Source organism: Mytilus californianus, unplaced genomic scaffold (assembly GCF_021869535.1).
Source record: "Mytilus californianus isolate M0D057914Y unplaced genomic scaffold, xbMytCali1.0.p SCAF_8, whole genome shotgun sequence".
Lineage (NCBI taxonomy): Eukaryota > Metazoa > Mollusca > Bivalvia > Mytilida > Mytilidae > Mytilus > Mytilus californianus.
Genome location: NW_026262734.1, coordinates 71,070,339 through 71,090,140, shown reverse-complemented (window position 1 = coordinate 71,090,140; position 19,802 = coordinate 71,070,339). Strand labels below are relative to the sequence as shown.

The window sequence follows — 19,802 nt, the reverse complement described above, 5'->3', positions numbered from 1 at the left end:
TAATTTGGTATGCCAGTTGCATGTTTCTTCTATATAACATGTATAAGATACACCTTCAATATAAAATGTATATACAATAGATACCTGAAAAAAGCTGGAAATTGATTTCTGATTCTGTGCCTGCAATAAATCAAATTTTAAATCAAAGAAAAATACAGAAGAAGAAGTGTCTATTTTCTAATCAATGAAAGCACAATTGATTTATATAAATTAATGGTTTATACATTGTATGTTTCCATGTTGAAAACTTTAAAAATTGAAAAGAAATTCTGCTCTGACTCATGATCAGTTGAAATGAGGTTTTGATGTATACACCACAATAATTATGCAATACAGTTGATGATATTGAGATTTCTAAACATTCTGAACTCGTATTACCCTTTTCCAAGTTAAAACAAGAAATGATTGTAACAGGATGCTGTTACGAAGTCTCCCAAACGAAGCTCCCATAATTCGTAATTCCCAGGGTCGCCTGACATTGGGCAAAGTCTAGTGAAAATTGGTTTGGTCCAGTAAAGTTATATGCATTAGTGATGCCTGGGGACTAACCCTGTATATCATTCAAATCATCTTGGCATGACAAACCAGAATATATATGGTTTAGGGGTGGGGATCTCGACCATTTACAAGATATTAGAACTTTCTCAAATGGCAGGGGGTCAGGATGACCCCTGGGGACTAACCTTGTATATCATTCAAACCATCTTAGCATGACAAACCAGAATATATATGGTTTAGGGGTGGGGATCTCGACCATTTACAAGATATTAGAACTTTCTCAAATGGCAGGGGGTCGGGATGACCCCTGGGGACTAACCCTGTATATCATTCAAACCATCTTAGCATGACAAACCAGAATATATATGGTTTAGGGGTGGGGATCTCGACCATTTACAAGATATTAGAACTTTCTCAAATGACAGGGGGTCAGGATGACCCCTGGGGACTAACCCTGTATATCATTCAAACCATCTTAGCATGACAAACCAGAATATATATGGTTTAGGGGTGGGGATCTTGACCACTGACAAGGTATTAGAACTTTTTTAAATGGCAGGGGGTGGGGTGACCCCCTGGGGACTAACCCTGTATTTCATTTAATGGGTTTTATCATTTAGAACATTTTCAATTAAAAAGATTGTGTCTATCACAAACGGTTTTCAATTTATAATCATTTGAAAATTTTAAAAAATAAAATCCCATAGGGTTCTATAGTGAAACCCTCTTTTCTTTTTGCCCCTCAAAGTACCCCTTTATAAACCCCATTGCACAAACAAAACCCTGATTGCACCACTAGACATGTTAATCTAACATATTGTGAAACCCTAAGTTAATCTGACAAGCGGTTTTGGAGAACGGGTGCGGACAAGTTCAACAAATTTAAAAGCGGCGGAAGAGGAAGAAGAAGAAGAATAATAATAATAATAACTGAGCAAAAACAATAAGTCTTCCCAAACTTCGTTTGGGAGACTTAATAAAAGAAGAAAGTGTCTGAGGAAAATGAATGCTTCCGCTCAAGATTCAAACAAACTAAAATGGGACGGAAAGACAGAAGGACGGATGGTCAAGGGTAACACTTAATACCCCTGTCGCATAAAAAAAAATTCCTTATGAATTAAATCACTGATTCATAGCCCATTTCTTGCTATGTTAAATTCTGTAGTTTCAAGCATTAGTAGCTATTTTGATTTAAGTTCAAATAGAGTGAAAGTCATTTCAGGTCAAAAGTATATCTTATCCTGACTTGGTGAAAAATTCAACATACCTTTAATTTAAGAGCGCTTTGTTTCCCAGAAATTTCGTAGTACATGTAGATATATAAGTATCAGAGCTAATATGCCCTCCTATGTTAATATTATTTTTTTTTTATTATTCAAAAGAAACTTTCAAAAAGGGTTCTACAGTAACTCCAAGTCCTTAAAGAGGCATCAACTACGAAGTTCACAAAAAATCAAAATACGTTTTTTTTCTTATTTCAAACATTAATAAAAGCAGAATTGGGAAAGAGTGTCAACATTGAAAAGTGAAACATATCATTTTATCTATCATTGGACAATAACTAATTTTTTTGGGGTTCTTTAAAACTTTTTATAAATATTTTATGTAGATATGTAGGCTCGAAAGAGCTTACAATGCAATTTTCCATATAATTAATATTACCAAGGGGCATAACTCTTTTTTTAAAAGTTGATGGGCACTGATTTTAGAACTTGTCTGAGACATTGCTGATATAACTCTTTGATATGTTTTCATAAAAAAAAACAGGCAAAAACTGTACATTTGTGAGCCCTAACAATGCAATTTTCCATATATATTTAATATTTCCAAGGGGCATAACTCTTTTAAAAATAGTTTATCAGCACTGATTTTCTGATTTTGCTAATATAAACTTCTGATAACTGTTCATGTGAGAGCTCTTACAAAAATATTAATCAAAGCACTGTAAGCGCTATAGGCAGTTAACCAAAAACAAAGGCAAACATAATTATGAAAACTATGGCAGTGTTGCTTCATTTTTTTTTAAAGATTTGAAAGAACAAACATTAAACATTCGTATATTGTACATGTATGTTTATCTAATGAATTGATTATTAAGGCAAATTAATTAATATCTTATCAAGGTTTTCAAAAGCAATGCATATATCAATGTATATTTTTAATGATAAGTTTGCAGGGGTACAAGTTCGCAATGATTGCAGTTGTTTTAGTTGGTACCAGTTGACTTTTAGTGGTACAAGTTGACGTAGTACGAGTTTGTAATAGTATGAATGGACTTGCTTCCCTGGCAGGAACACTGCGTTTGGGTTTTACAGTACAAAAGTTATGAGACACAAATCAGCCAAAAGTTTACTACTACAGGGATCAAAGGTGAGGTCTGATTGACCTGTCCATAGTAAATGTAAATGAACCTTACCTTCACTAAGTCCATGATGTCACTTCATCCCAAGTTTGGAGTAAAATGACAGGTGATTATAAAACAGTTGGTCAAACATTCTTGGGCTTTACACTGCTTGAAAGATTTATATGTTTTCTTTAAAATGAGCCATAAATGAAATTTTTATAGTCCCAGAAATAATTCAAAAAATAAGTAAAGTAAATTCAATTAACCTAGACTTAATTTTGCATCAGTTAAATTTTATAATAAACAAGAAATAATTGTAACAGGATGCTGTTACAAAGTCTTCCAAACAGAGCTCCCATAATTCTTCATTCCCATGGTCGCCTGACATTGGGCAAAGTCCAGTACAAATTGGTTAGGTCTAGTAAAGTGATATGCATATGTGACCCCTAGGAGATTGAACCTGTATGTCATTCAAATCTTCTTGAAATGACGAACAGGAATAAATATGGTTTAGGGTTGGGTATCTCACCGTTTACAAGTTCTCAAAACTAGAGGCTCTGTGACGACGGACGACAAGTGATGAGAAAAGCTCACTTGGCCCTTCGGGAGTGATCCCCAGGGGACTTACCCTTTATTTCATTTGATTTAGTTTATTGTCCCATACAAGAATATATATGGTTTCGGGGTGGGAATCTCAACCGTTTACAAGTTTTCAAAAATAAGGGGGGTGGGGGTGACCCCGTGGACTCCCCCTCTATTTCATTTGATTTGTTTTATTGTCCCTTAAATGAAAATATACGGTTTAGGGGTGGGGATCTCGACCATTTACAAGTTTTCAAAAATAAGGGGGGTGGGGGTGACCCCAGGAACTCCCCTATATTTCATTTGATTTGCTATCTTGTCCCATAAATGAATATATATGGTTTAGGGGTGGGGATTTCGACCGTTTACAAGTTTTCAAAAAGAAGGGGGTAGGGGTGACCCCTGTGGACTCCCCTATATTTCATTTGATTTGTTTTATTGTCCCATAAATTAAATGAATATATATGGTTTAGGGGTGGGGATCTCGACCGTTTACAAGTTTTCAAAAATAAGGGGGGTGGGGGGTGACCCCAGGAACTCCCCTATATTTCATTTGATTTGTTATCTTGTCCCATAAATGAACATATATGGTTTAGGGGTGGGGATTTCGACCGTTTACAAGTTTTCAAAAAGAAAGGGGTGGGAGTGACCACAGGGACTCTCTCTATATTTCATTTGATTTGTTATCTTGTCCCATAAATGAATATATACTGTTTAGGGGTGGGGATCTCGACCGTTTACAAGTTTTCAAAAAACAAGGGGGGGGGGACCCCTGTGGACTCCCCTATCTTTCATTTGATTTGTTTTACTGTTCCATACAAGAATATATATATGCAGTAGGGGTGGGGATCTCAGCAGTCCCATACAAGTATATATATGGTTTAGGGGTGGGGATCGTGACCGTTTACAAGATAAAAGCACATTTCTAAATTGAAGGGGGTGGGATGACCCCCCCATGGACTCACCCAGTGATTTTCCTACCCTTTTTCAAATGGGGCCTGGGCCCTAGGCAATTGGGAAATAAATCAATTGGTTTCAACATATTTTAAGGATGTAGATATAAGAACATGTGGTATGAGTGCCAATGAGACAACTCTCCATCCAAGTCACAATTTGTACATGTTATTTATTATTTCAAAATTCCAATTTTCAAACATATCAACCCAGTCAAACAACCCTGAGATTTATTGCAAGTTTTCTTGTCGGTAAAATTTCTCTAACCGACACTTATATGGCATGGTATAATGTTTTCTGTGCTTAGTTCTGAGTTAGAACTTAGAGTCGACAACTGTCACTGATTATGGTCGCACTCAAGAGTGGGATTGACGGTCAGTCTCTCTTTGTACATGAGCAGATTTCATTTTAAGTGAATCATGCTGAGATGTTTGGGTAGAAACAATTTGTTTAGTGTTATCACTTGGGTTTGTGGCGATTGCTTATGTGCCTTTATCCGCCACAACCACGGCTTCATCCTGTTCTACATCCGTAAAAGTAGAAACATTTTCGTTCAAAATATATCAATCCCTGAAGTATCTTCAGTACTAATTTTGGATTTTTTAAAGCTCAACAAGATTTTTACAATCAGTGGCATCTTTGCCTTTCTTTTATTTGCGAACATAATACTTTGAATAATGAGAGGACATGTTGTCTGTTTGGGCATGCTCAATTCACAGCAAAAAAAAAAGTATATTGGCCATTTATAATATTCATATGCAGTTTTCTTTGAATAACCTATATGTTACTACCAGTCCAATTTGAGCTTAAAATTAGTAAAATAGTATTTTGACTTAAGCTTTATGTGTTTTTTATTGCTTGAAATAGATCATAGAATGAAATAAAGTGATGCTGAAGTCAGTATAGCAAGTTTGGTTCTGTTATAGGTGTAACACCACTAATTCGGCCCGGCCAGAAAGCACATACCAGAAAGTAGTACATATTTAACACAAAATAGTTCCTACGCATGAGTGTAACTTTCAAAATATGTAGAATATTTAGGTATTGTTGGTATCAAATGAAAGCTGAATGACTGGTGATCATTGTAGAACACTTTTTGACTTATAATTTTGAATATTAAAAAAACTGCACCAAATTTTATAAAGAGGGTACTTTTTGCCTGTATGTCAGATCTGAAGTACCTGTTTTGGTACATCCAAAGTTCCGGGAACCAGTTCTTTCTTATATGCCATTAAAGGTATGTTGATTTTTCCAGTACAAGACACCATAAAGTGTTGCTTTGACATGCAATGATTGTCACTTTATTTGAACTTGAAACAAAAGAGCTGTGTCTGCTTGAAATTGAGGAATTTAACATAGAAAGCAATGGGGCCATGAATTAGTGGTGTACTTCCTCAACATGATTACACCGGGAACAGTACAACAACCTATATTTTGAACCAAATCATACGAACAATAAAATTATCCACTACAACTTGATTGAATTGGGAATTTTACAGGTTCAATTGGGAAAAATTTTAGGTATTTTCTGATTGGGAACGGGTCCGATATTCGGACCTAAAATAAAGGCAGGAAAATCACTGTCACCCTATATTTTATTTGATTTGTTCTATTGTCCTGTTATTATTACTGAAGACCGTGTGTGTCTTATCATTTACTGTTTTCAAGTAATAGTCATTTGAAAATTGAAAAAAATTAAAATCCCATAGGGTTCTATAGTAAACCCCTCCCTTCTTTAGACCCCTCAAAATACCCCTAAATAGACCCCAAGGCACAAACGAAAGATTGATGGCTCCGCTAGACATGTTAGTCTAACATTTTATGAAACCCTAAGTAAATCTGACAAGTGGTCCGAATGGACTCGGTCTGACTTGTCTCGGGGACGAGTTGTCCACATTTTATAAAACATCGGATCAAAGTCGATTTTCATCTTTGTCCTTCATAAAACAACAACTTTATTTGGCAAGTTCAGTGATGAACGGAATAATTTAATAAAAGAAAGGAATTTAAATGTGCATACATTTAATTGAAATTAATTGATTAATCACAATCATGATAAACAAAACTTACTTTATAACATCAGAATACTTACTAGCTTACGTTTCGTGTAACTTAGACTACTATTAGACGGAAGCAAGTTAACTCGTACCATTGTAAACTCGTACCACGTAAACTCGTACTAAAAAAGTTAACTCGTACCAACGTAAACTCGTACCACTGGGAAGTCGTACCAATCAGAACTCGTACCACTGCAAACTCGTACCATTAAAAATATATTCAAAAATACGAATGTTTTATGATTTTTTTGGGGGTAAACTTAACAAAAAAAGTTGAATTACTTGAATTGTATACTAGATTTTAATAAAAACTTAGACATAAATACGAATGTTTTATGATTATTTTTTTTAAGCTTTATACAAAAAATTAAAATATCTTTGAATTTTATACCAGAATTTAATGAAAACTTAGACAAAATAATATATGATATATATGTGAAATAATATATGATATATATGTTAATAAAACATAAGGTGTATTTCTTGAGAGAAAAAAATAGTAATATTTGATGTTTTGTTAATTTTTATACATGAATGTTCTTGAAATTGTGGTAAATAAAGCATCAAAATGAAACATATTCTTTGTTATTCTGCCAACACTACCATTACGCCTACTGGTCATTCACAATACCATTAGACACATCATTAAAAAAGAGGGGCGAAAGATACCAGAGGGACAGTCAAACTCATAAAAAAGACAAACAGACAAATAATAGTACACAAGACACAACATAGAAAACGAAAGACTAAGCAACACGAACCCCACTTAAAACCGAGAGTAATCTCAGGTGCCATTTCATATATTGGCTACTTTTTCTAAAAGAACTATGCATATCTTCCACTACAGGTGATATTTATAAATTAGAAGAATGATAATGACCTATTATTTATATCAAATAAAAGCATGGTCATATTCTGCTACAAAGTGCTGAATATTATATAAACATATATTATTTCATACTTTCTAACTGTTGGTCATAAACAATTTTAAGCCTTTAAAACACAATTAATAAATTCTTTCATTAAATAAAATTCCTTTTAGAAACAATAGAAAAATACACAAATCTATTCAATGTTACCGATTTGGAATGATTAAAAATTAAATCAAATAGTTGTCAGTAAAAGTTTAAAAAAGAGTCTATTCAAGAGAGACAACAAAGCCAATCTGCCACGGTTTTCTCTGTGGTACGAGTTAGCCGTGGTACGAGTTTGCATTGGTACAAGTTTTTTTTTAGTGGTACGAGTTGACATTGGTACGAGTTTACAATGGTACGAGATAACTATAATTCACAACATTCCTATTAGACTATATATAACGTTATTTCCTCTATCATAGAGATTTGGTGTACATGAACAATATTGCTGCACTGTTTGCCATTTTGGAAACGACTTGTAATAAGAGATTCTCGGCGATGAAATATTTCATACAATTGTTCTTTGACATCTTAGCCAAAAGCACATGGGATAATAAACTATGTACGGATTTCTATTGAGCACTACTTCCTTTGTGCAACTTCAAAAATTTTGGGTGGTTCGACGATCATTTAAGGTTTTTCTGGTAATATTTTTTGTATTCCAGAATTGAAAGTATGAAAAAAGTGCCCAATTAGTTATTAATAACATATTAGCCAGCTAGATAATAACAATAGCACTTTTTACACCATTCAGTGGGAAGAACACAAATCTAGGGTGGTAGCATAAGGCAGCTTAACTGCCTAAAAATTTGTAAGGGGTTCTGTGGAACCCTTTGTCTAGCCTACGATTGCTGCTGTCAGTGTAAAAGTGAAATGTTGACTTAAAAAGTGAGTCCATTTATCAGTAAAAAGTAAAGTAAACTTTCTCTTTAGATGCTATTTCTTGGTCTTGAAGATTAGCTCTGTCCTAGTTTCATAATAATCCATGAAGGTTAACAAACTTATCATGTCAAAAAAATGTAATCCCAGACTGTCTGTAAATGTAAACTGTAATAAAACTAAGTGCATCTATCAGAAAAATACTGAAAATGAAAATATATTTCAAAAGTTTGCTTCAGACATTATCTCTTAATCATAAAAAAGTTTCATAAAATTCTATGAAGGTTTGACAAAGTATTTGATGTGTATACGTAACAAACTTTAACCTCAGACTACATCTACTTGCATTGTTAAACATGTTAAATGTAAAAAAAATACTAAGTCCATTTATCAGTAAAATACAGAACTAGAGGCTCTCCAGAGCCTGTGTCGTTCACCTGACTCTACTTTGGTTTTAGAAATCATGTAAAGATAGATAAAAATCGTAACAGATACCCAAATAATGATTGAGGCCAAATTTGGATTAATATTGGTCCCGTTATTTAATAAAATATCCTGGTGGCCATCTTGAACAGTAAATCGGCAACAAAGTAGCAACACTTGGTCAGCACCTCATAAGGACATTCATGCCATATTTGGTTTCATTCCATTCAGTGGTACTCCAAAAGAAGACATTTGTATGTATTTCCCATAGGGTCCTATGTTAAACTAAGCCCCCCCCCCCTCTAGCGGCCATCTTGGATGATGGATCGTCTGCAAAGTAACAACACTTGGTCAGCACCTCATAAGGAACATTCATGCCATGTTTGGTTCCATTATATTCAGTGGTTTTCTAAAAGAAGACATTTGTATGTATTTCCCATAGGGTCCTATGTTAAACTAAGTCCCCCGCTGTTGGCCATCTTGGATGATGGACCGACTGCAAAGTAACAACACTTGGTCAGCACCTCATAAGGAACATTCATGCCATGTTTGGTTTCATTCCATTCAGTGGTTCTCTGAAAGAAGACATTTGTATGTATTTCCCATAGGGTCCTATGTTAAACTAAGTCCCCCGCTGGCGGCCATCTTGGATGATGGATCGGCTGCAAAGAAACAACACTTGGTCAACACCTCATAAGAAACATTCATGCCATGTTTGGTTCCATTCCATTCAGTGGTTCTCTAAAAGAAGACATTTTGTATGTATTTACCGTAGGGTCCTATGTTAAACTAAGTCACCCACTGGCGGCCATCTTGGATGATGGATCGTCTGCAAAGTAACAACACTTAGTCAGCACCTCATAAGGAACATTCATGCCATGTTTGGTTCCATTCTATTCAGTGGTTTTCTAAAAGAAGACATTTGTATGTATTTCCCATAGGGTCCTATGTTAAACTAAGTCCCCCGCTGTTGGCCATCTTGGATGATGGACCGACTGCAAAGTAACAACACTTGGTCAGCACCTCATAAGGAACATTCATGCCATGTTTGGTTTCATTCCATTCAGTGGTTCTCTGAAAGAAGACATTTGTATGTATTTCCCATAGGGTCCTATGTTAAACTAAGTCCCCCGCTGGCGGCCATCTTGGATGATGGATAGGCTACAAAGTAACAACACCTGGTCAGCATCTCATAATGAACATTCATGCCATGTTTGGTTTCATTCCATTCAGTGGTTCTCTAAAAGAAGACATTTGTATGTATTTCCCTTGGGTCCTATGTTAAACTAAGTTCCCCGCTGGCGGTCATCTTGGATGATGGACCGACTGCAAAGTAACAACACTTGGTCAGCATCTCATAAGGAACATTCATGCCATGTTTGGTTCCATTCCATTTATTGGTTCTCTAAAAGAAGACATTTTTATGTATTTCCCATAGGGTCCTATGTTAAACTAAGTCCCCCGCTGGTGGCCATCTTGGATGATGGATCGGCTACAAAGTAACAACACTTGGTCAGCACCTCATAAGGAACATTCATGCCATGTTTGGTTTCATTCCATTCAGTGGTTCTCTAAAAGAAGACATTTGTATGTTTTTCCCGTAGGGTCCTATGTTAAACTAAGTCCCCCGCTGGCGGCCATCTTGGATGATGGATCGGCTACAAAGTAACAACACTTGGTCAGCACCTCATAAGAAACATTCATGCCATGTTTGGTTTTATTCCATTCAGTGGTTCTCTAGAAGAAGTTCAAAATGTAAAAAGTTAACGACGACGACGACGGACGACAAGTGATGAGAATAGCTCACTTGGCCCTTCGGGCCAGGTGAGCTAAAAATGAGAACCAAAATTTTCAAGATTTTGCTCTGGGTACTGTATTTTGGTCATTAACAAGCTTCTGTCCAAATTTCATAAAATTCCATGAAGGTTTGACAAAGTTATTGATGACTGAAAAACTTTAACCTCAGAATGAATCCAATGTTAAATGTGAAAAAACTGAATCCAATGTTAAATGTGAAAAAACTGAATCCAATGTTAAATGTGAAAAAACTGAATCCAATGTTAAATGCGAAAAAACTAAGTCCATTTATCAGTAAAATACGGAAAAATCGAAATAAATATTTTCACAATTTTGCTCTGGATACTGTATTTTGGTCAGTGATGATTGAAAAACTTTAACCTCAGACTGAATATGAATGTTAACTGTAAAAAAACTAAGTCCATGGCCAGTTATTAGTAAAATACCGAAAAATGAAAAAAAAATATTTTTCAAAATTTTGCTCTTGATACTGTATTTTGGTCATAATCAAGCTTCTGTCCAAATTTCATAAAATTCCATGAAGGTATGACAAAGTTATTGATGTCTAAAAAAACTTTAACCACAGACTGAACCTAAATGTTGACGCCGCCATTAAAGGAATCTAGGATTGCTATGTCTCGCTTTCGCAGTATAAATGTCGCAGGCTCGACAAAAATCAGGTCACGGTCATATGAATCCTGCCTAACCATGAAAACTAAACAGGGGGTTTCATTGGGGGAGGGGTCTGATCCCGGACCCTGCTTTTTAGTTTTTCAGAATCCTGTATCCCACTTATCATTGTTTACGATAACTAGCGCTTGTAATTTCACATGTCCTGCCCAACTTCGTTTCCCGTTTTCACGCAAAATAATTTGACTTTTCATGTGGGAAGCTTACATTAAATCCCGCATCATGCTTACACTCCAATGAGACCAAATAAACATTGACCAATGGATGATGATGATGATTGATGGCTGCTTAACGATCAGCGGCAAATTGATATGCATATTCAGGACGAGAACATGTTAATGTAATATGAATATTAACCCTGCTTTGTACTAGACAGACACACTGAGCAGGATTTTTAACGTGCTAGTGCACAAGGTAACAGTCCGCAGGAAGACATGTCACCTTACTGGGACACATTATTCTGACTCCGAGCCGACCAGTCTTTGCTCTTACTCCTTAATGCTGCATGCTTAGTGGAGAAGCAGCAAATACCAATTTTAAAGTCTTTGGTTTGACCCGGCCAGGGTTCGAACCCATGACCTTCCGCACTCGAAGCGAACACGCTACCACGAGACCACCAAGGCAGTTTTGACCAATGGACAACGAAAATGAGGTCAAGGGCAAATGAACCCTGCCAGACAGCATGTACACCTTAAATGATTCCATACACTATATATATATATATATATATATATACAACTCTTCTAAACATCAGCCAAAATCCCGGCGAGGGAAGAACAAAAAATTTGCGAAAGCAAATTTACAGATCTAACATTGTTGGGCTGATGTTTAAACGAGTTGTATATACAGAATGTACACAGCCATGCATCACCATCACTGCTGGTGATCCGATGGAAAAATCTGTTGTAGAGTTGTCACTGGTTCAGACGTACTTATATATATATAAAATTGAGAATGGAAATGGGGAATCTGTCAAAGAGAACAACCCGACCATAGAGCAGACAACAGCCGAAGGCCACCAATGGGTTTTCAATGCAGCGAGAAACTCCCGCACCCGGAGGCGTCCTTCAGCTGGCCCCTAAACAAATATGTATACTAGTTCAGTGATAATGAACGTCATACTAAACTCCAAATTATACACAGGAAACTAAAATTAAAAATGATACAAGACTAACAAAGGCCAGAGGCTCCTGACTTGGGACAGGCACAATGCGGCGGAGTTAAACATGTTTTTGAGATCTCAACCCTCCCCTATACCTCTAGCCAATGTAGAAAAAACAAACGCACAACAGTACGCACAGTAAAACTCAGTATAAGAGAAGTCCGAGTCCGATGTCAGAATAGGAAACAAAAGAAAATAAACAAAATGACAATAATACATAAATAACAACAGACTACTAGCAGTTACTGACATGCCAGCTCCAGACCTCAATTAAACTGATTGAAAGATTATGTCTTCATCATATGAATATCAGGCACAATCCCTCCTGTTAGGGGTTTAGTATTATACCGTCATAAAATATATGAGAAGAACATAACCCGTGTCATGTATATATATATATAGTGTCCTAATTATTGCTTATTTTATCTGAGCAATAGACCAAACCACAAAAACTTAATGTTATCCAATGAACCATGCAAAAAGGGCAAGGTCAGATGAAAACATCCAGTTGAACATGTACATGTACACCTCACAGTGTTCCATACACCGAATATGGTTGACCTTTTAATTATAGTATCTTCGATATGGACTTGATACAAAAACTTAACCTTGATCACTGATCCCAGAAATGAGGTCTAGGTCAGGTGAACCCAGTCTGACAGACATGTAGACCTTGCAAGGATCCAATAGACCAAATATAGTTATCTGTTTGTTCATAATAAGTGAGAATTTCACATGACAAAAAACTTTTTTTCAAGCAGTCAATGAACCATGAAAATGAAGTCAAGGACAATAGACAAATGACAAAACTTCGTAACATATGCCCATGATATGGTATCTGCATAGAAGGTCTACTACCTTCTGACATACAAAGCTTAATACATATATATAGTTTACTCCGCTGCCAGATAGTAATCCCTATGTCTCGCATTCTGCTACACAACCAGCCGACTGCATGTGTTAAGGTTATGTGTGATCTGGTTGATCAGGGTTAAATTTGTGTATTATAATTGACAGGTATAAATAAATGTTGAGGCTCTGGGGATAACTTTCTAACCATCAATAAAAGCACAATTGATTAATATAAGTTGCAGGATTAATGTCTCATTGATTTCAAACATGTCGAAAGAAATTCATCTTAGTTGGAAAGAACAGTTTCGATGTATAAATGGCACACAAACTGATGATGCAAGAATAGAAGAAAAGTAACTCTTTTTAGAACAAGTTGACAAAATCAATTTTAATTCAATGCCTGTGACAATACTGATTAGAAGTTTTTTCTAATCAACAGTCGTACATTTTAAAGATAGAATTTCTTAAACTGTGTTATTAGAAATATTCATGCAAATACCTAATGTTTTGTTTAATTATTTATCAAGGTTAACTGCATTAGAAGCTTGTGAAACTGAATTTAAAAACAAAATTTGGAGCCTAATGCAGCATATTGATAAAAAAAATTGGAAAGAAGAGTGCACATGCTGAAATGTCTAGCCTGCTTTACTGATCATGATTGAATTTATGATGAAAGTCTATAACTTTACATAATCAATGATCCATGAAAATGAGGTCAAAGTCAGATGAACTATGCCAGACAGACATGCACACCTTACAATCATTCCATACACCAAATATAGCGGCACTTTTCTAATAGTACCTGAGAAAGGGACCAAAACACAAAAACTTTACATTGACCAATGAACCATCAAAATGAGGTCAAGGTCAGATGAACTCTGCCAGACAGACTTGTACACCTTACAATCATTCTATACACAAAATATAGTTTACATACTGCTTATAGTATCAGCTGATAAAATGACACAAGAGTGCACACACTGAAATGTCTCGCCTGCTTTACTGACCATTGATTTTATATATATTGGCAGTCCTAAATATAAAGTTTTACTAAAAGTATCACATAAACTTAACATGATCAAAGATAATGAGGTCAGGGTCAGATAAACCAAGCCAGAAATACATGTACACCTTACAAGCATTCTATACACCAAATATAGTTGACCTATTACTTTTAGTATAAGAAACAGACCAAACCATGAAAACTTCATATTGACCAATGAACCATGAAAATGAGTTCAATGTCAGATGAACCCTGTCAGACAGATATAGATATAGGAAGATGTGGTATGAGTGCCAATGAGACAACTCTCCATCCAAGTTACAATTTATAAAAGTAAACCATTATAGGTCAAGGTACAGCCTTCAACACGGAGCATTGGCTCACACCGAACAGCAAGCTATAACGGGTCCCAAAAAATTACTAGTGTAAAACCATTCAAACGGAAAAACCAACGGTCTAATCTATATAAAAACGAGAAACGAGAAACACGTATGAACTACACAAACAGACGACAACTACTGTAATCAGATTCCTGACTTAGGACAGGTGGAAACATTTGCAGCGGGATTAAACGTTTTAATGGTACCAAACCTTCTCCCTTTTCTGAAACAATAGTATAACATCACAACATAGAAAAACACACTATAAAATATCAATTGGAAGGCTTAACTCAAAAAACGTAAATTAACACACAATGAACGAATAAATTTGACCTGTGACACCTGAATGCAAATACACAGTTAATAAAAAATTACAAGGGATAAATAATTAAAGTCAAAAGTAAATAAACAGGTTTAAACAAAGTTAGAGTATGTTATCACTGTGAAATTTCAAACAATTTATAGAAAATCATCACTTTTGAAGAAACCTGCGTCATATTATACACAGGTAAATGAAAATAATTTTGTTGTTATGTAATAGTACTTCTTCTTCTGTGTGTATAAAATCTTCTGTTTAGGAATACTAAGAAATTTCTTTAATATCAATAAAACTAATCTAACACTTGGTACATATGGGGTGATATGTACACTTTATAATCATTCCATGGGTCAAATATAGTTGATCTATGGCTTATAGTTTAAGAAAAACAAACCAAAACACTGGGGCGCAGCTTCATACGACCGCAGAGGTCGAACCCTGAACAGTTGGGGCAAGTATGGACACAACATTCAAGCTTGATACAGCACTGAATTTGGATTGTAATTAAATATTTGACACAGCATAGGTTTCTGATACAGAATGAATGTGGTCTAAGAACTTAATTTTTTTTAATTTACCTATTCAAACCATATCATTATTATTTGCTTTTATATATAAATCAGAAATAACCAATTTAAAATGGAAAATTTTAAAGAAAAAAAAGGGAAAAAAAATCCCCCCCCCCAATTTTTTGAACTCCCTTATGATTCATCACCCCCAAACTCAATCCCAGCCTTCCCTTTGTGGTATGGTACCTTGCAGTACAATTTCAGAGAGATCAAAACACTTGAACACAAGTTATTGTCTGGAAACTAGAAAAATGCTTGTTTTTTGGCCCATTTTTGGCCCCAAATTCCTAAACGTTTAGGGCAATTACCCCCAAACTCAAACCCAGCTTTTCCTTTGTGACATGGAACCTTGTAGTACAATTTCATAAAGATCAATACAGTTACACACAAGTTATTGTCCTGAAACTAGAAAAATGCTTGTTTTTTTGCCCCTTTATGGCCCCTAATTCCTAAAATTTTGAGGCAATTACCCCCAAAATCAATCCCAGCCTTCCCTTTGTGGTATGGTACCTTGCAGTACAATTTCAGAGAGATCCATAGACTTGAACACAAGTTATTGTCTGGAAACTAGAAAATTGCTTATTTTTGGCCCCTTTTTGGTCCCTTATTCCTAAACGTTTAGGGTAATTACCCCCAAACTCAATTCCAGCTTTCCCTTTGTGATATGGAACCTTGTAGTACAATTTCATGAAGATCCATAATTTACAAGTTATTGTCATGAAACTAGAAAAATGCTTGTTTTTTGCCCCTTTTTGGCCCCTTATTCCTAAAATTTGGAGGCAATTAACCCAAAAATCAATCCCAGCATTCTGTTTGTGATATGGAACCTTGTGGTACAATGTCAGAGAGATCCATACACTTACACACAAGTTATTGTCATGAAACTAGAAAAATGCTTGTTTTTTGCCCCGTTTTTGCCCCTAATTCCTAAAATTTGGAGGCAATTACCCCCAAAATCAATCCCAGCATTCCCTTTGTGATATAGAACATTGTGGTACAATGTCAGAGAGATCCATACACTAACACACAAGTTATGTTTGGAAGTTACAAAAATGCTTATTTTTGGCCCCTTTTTGGCCCCTAATTCCTTAACTGTTGGTACCATAACCCCCAAAATCAATCCCCACCTTCCTTTTGTGGTATTGAACCTTATGGTAAAATTTGATAGAGATCCATTCACTTAAACTAAAGTTAGAGTGCAAAAACCAATGTGTCTTCGGACGACGACGACGTCGCCAACGTCATACCAATATACGACCACAAAATTTTTTTGCGGTCGTATAAACAACTAAACATTGAGCAATGAACCAAGAAAATGAGGTCAAGGTCAAATAAAACCTGCCAGACTGACATGTACATTGTAAAATTTTTCCATACGCCAAATATAGTTGACCTATTGCATACAGTATTAGAAAAACCGACCAAAACACAAAAACTTAACTGAACCATGAAAATGAGGTCAAGGTCAGATGACATCTGACAGTTGGAGATGTACACCTTACAATCATTTCATACACCAAATATTAGTAGACCTATTGCTTATAGTATCTTAGATATGGACTTGACCACGAAAACTTAACCTTGTTCACTGATCCATGAAATGAGGTCAAGGTCAAGTAAAAACTGACAGACATGAGAACCTTTCAAGGTACGCACATACCAAATATGGTTATCCTTTTACTCATACTAAGCAAGAAATTAACATTACAAATAATCTTAACTATTTTTTCAAGTAGTCACGTGCACTGAACCATGAAAATGAGGTCAAGAAGAATGGACATATAACAGACGGAAACTTCATAACATAAGGCATCTATATACAAAGTATGAAGCATCCAGGTCTTCTACCTTCTGAAATATTAAGCTACTGATTGGTTTACAATCTACCAACAGGTAATATCACAGCAGGTGTTAATTACACTCTCATAATTGTCGGATCAAGACATTCTAAGAAATAGGACTCTACTTGTACTGTACCTCATAGGTTGAAGATTTCTTTTTGCAGGACAAAGGCCCATTCGGCTTTTTTTTACTTGCTGGCATATCTAGATCTATTCCAGGCTCTCACTTAATTCACTTGGTTATTATTCAATCATCGCCTTCTTTCTCTGGTCTAAAAATTAATAAAAGTTCAATAATTCAAAACAAAACCTCGGTAATTAAGATTCAGGATTTGGATTACCGGTATACATGTTCAACTCTGCCACTTTCTTAGACCGAATTATCTGTCGTTCAAAAGCTTTTTTTTTTAAGGTAGATAGGGTGTCTTCCTCCATCTTGGATTTTGAAATACCAGAAAACAATCGGTCTAGATCTTTAATAAAAGGTGCAAATTTTGAGAGTAGTAGTTAATTCATGTGTAAGAATTTTCATTTCAATATAGGAAATGACATATTTTATCATATCTATGGTTGTATTTTACAAAAAAACAGAATACTTTTGTTTGATTCTATTTTTTCCAACTTTGCCACATAAGGGGAGGCAACTCAAATGTAAGGGCAGATAATTCAGATAAAGTTACTTTTACAACGGAATGTGTTAGGAATTTACCTATTTTATTATGTAGCAAGAAAACGGGTCCCGTGACCCCATTTTTTCTTTTTCTTATCTGAAAGCATACTATTAAAGCTATCTTCTCATATTTTATCTCAAAATTCTATGATGCAGTTTTCGTTTTATGGCAGAAAACTGGGTTTTCCATGCATAATCCATACAAAATCTGTCAATTTTGCACAACCTGTAGCGTGAAAATAAGCCCCGTGACCCATTCTTTTTATTATTTTTTTTTTTAAAAAGCATGATATAAACTACATTTTGGCAAAATATTAAAAAATTCTATGGATTATAATTTAGACACCCCATCTACCTTAAAAAAGCTTTTGAACGACGGATAATTCGGTCTACCACTTTCTTTATGTGCCTGTCCCAAAGTCAGAAGCCTATAATTCAGTGAATGTCGTTTGTTGCTGTATATCATATTTGTTTTTCGTTTATTGTTTTGTACAAACATCAGGGCGTTAGTTTTCTCATTTGAAATTGTTTTACATTTGTCATTTCAGAGCTTAAGATGCGGTATGGGTTTTGTTCATTGTTGGAGGCCATATGTTGACCTACATGTATAGTAGCTAAATTCTATGTCATTTGTTCTATTGTGGAGAGTTATCTCAATAGCAATCATACCACGTCTTCTTATTTTTATGTTATACATTACATCTGCAAATATGTCTGGTTTTTTTATCATGTGATAAGATGATATCTCTTTCTAGACATTTACCAATCTGCTATTGTACATATATGATGCTGCATCACCTGAAATACAACGCGAGAAAAAACTTCTTGCCAAAACAAATTTGAAATTTAGTCAGTAACTTTTGGGCAAGTAAAACTGTACCAGTCATGACATCTTTTTTTTAAACATTAACTAGTTTCAAAAATGTGCTCCGACTTGAGCAGCTGGATACGACCACAGAGGTCGAACTCTGAACAGTTGGGGCAAGTATGGACACAATATTCAAGCTTTATACAGCTCTGAATTTGGATAGTGATTAAATATTTGACACATTACAGATTTCTGACACACAATAAATGTGGTCAAAGAACTTAAAAATTTGAAATGGGACATTTAATCTACTTAATGGTCCAATATCCAAAGTCTAATTCCATGGTTAGATTCAGCATATAAAAAAAAACCATGAATTCAGTTTTTGATGAAATCAAACAAAGTTTAATTTTAGACCCTTTGGACCTTTATATGGACTAATTTGAAAACAGGGCCCAAAATTAAAAATTTGAATGCACAGTTAGATTTAGCATATCATAGAACCACAAGAATTCAGTTTTTGAAAGTCTAGTTTTGGACCTAAATTGGCCCTCAATGTAGACCTATTTAAAAATGGGACCCCAATATCCAATATAGTAATACACGGTAAGAACCCCCAACAATTCAAGACTTTAAATTAATCCTCATTGAAATTGGTTAAAAATTTGTATTTATTTTCAATTGAAGATTTTTTGCTGTTGTGCAATTCTTTGCTGTTGCGCAATACTTAGTAAATCTGTTAACAAACTATATATAATAATTTACACACCCTGTTTGGTGTGTATCTCCTGCCATATCAGTATTTGTTGTTTCTTTATATAGATCAGAAATAATTTATGTTAGAACCAGCTTAGCCAGCATTAGAAAAGTCTTGTTTTTGGCCCCTATTTAGCCTCTAGTTTCTCAACCTTAAAGCCATAACCCCCAAAATCGACCCCAACCTTCCGTGTGTGGTATGGAACCCCCACCCCAATGGTTTGAGCCATAACCACCAAAGTCAAACCCAACTGTCCCTTTGTGGTATGGAACCATGTGGTTTAATTTCATAGAGATCCATAGA

General features: G+C 35.3%; 1 protein-coding gene across 1 annotated transcript in view; it reads right to left on the bottom strand.

The window, feature by feature from the left end:
- LOC127712845 (uncharacterized) overlaps positions 1-17,532 on the bottom strand; it is a 144,284-nt gene extending 126,752 nt beyond the window's left edge. The window contains exons 1-2 of the mRNA XM_052219452.1: positions 17,401-17,532; positions 85-120 (exon numbers count right to left, since the gene is read on the bottom strand). Coding sequence (XP_052075412.1) covers positions 85-120; positions 17,401-17,466 — 102 coding nt within the window. The 5' untranslated portion in view covers positions 17,467-17,532. The remainder of the gene's footprint in view (positions 1-84; positions 121-17,400) is intronic.
- Between the last annotated feature and the right edge of the window lie 2,270 nt (positions 17,533-19,802).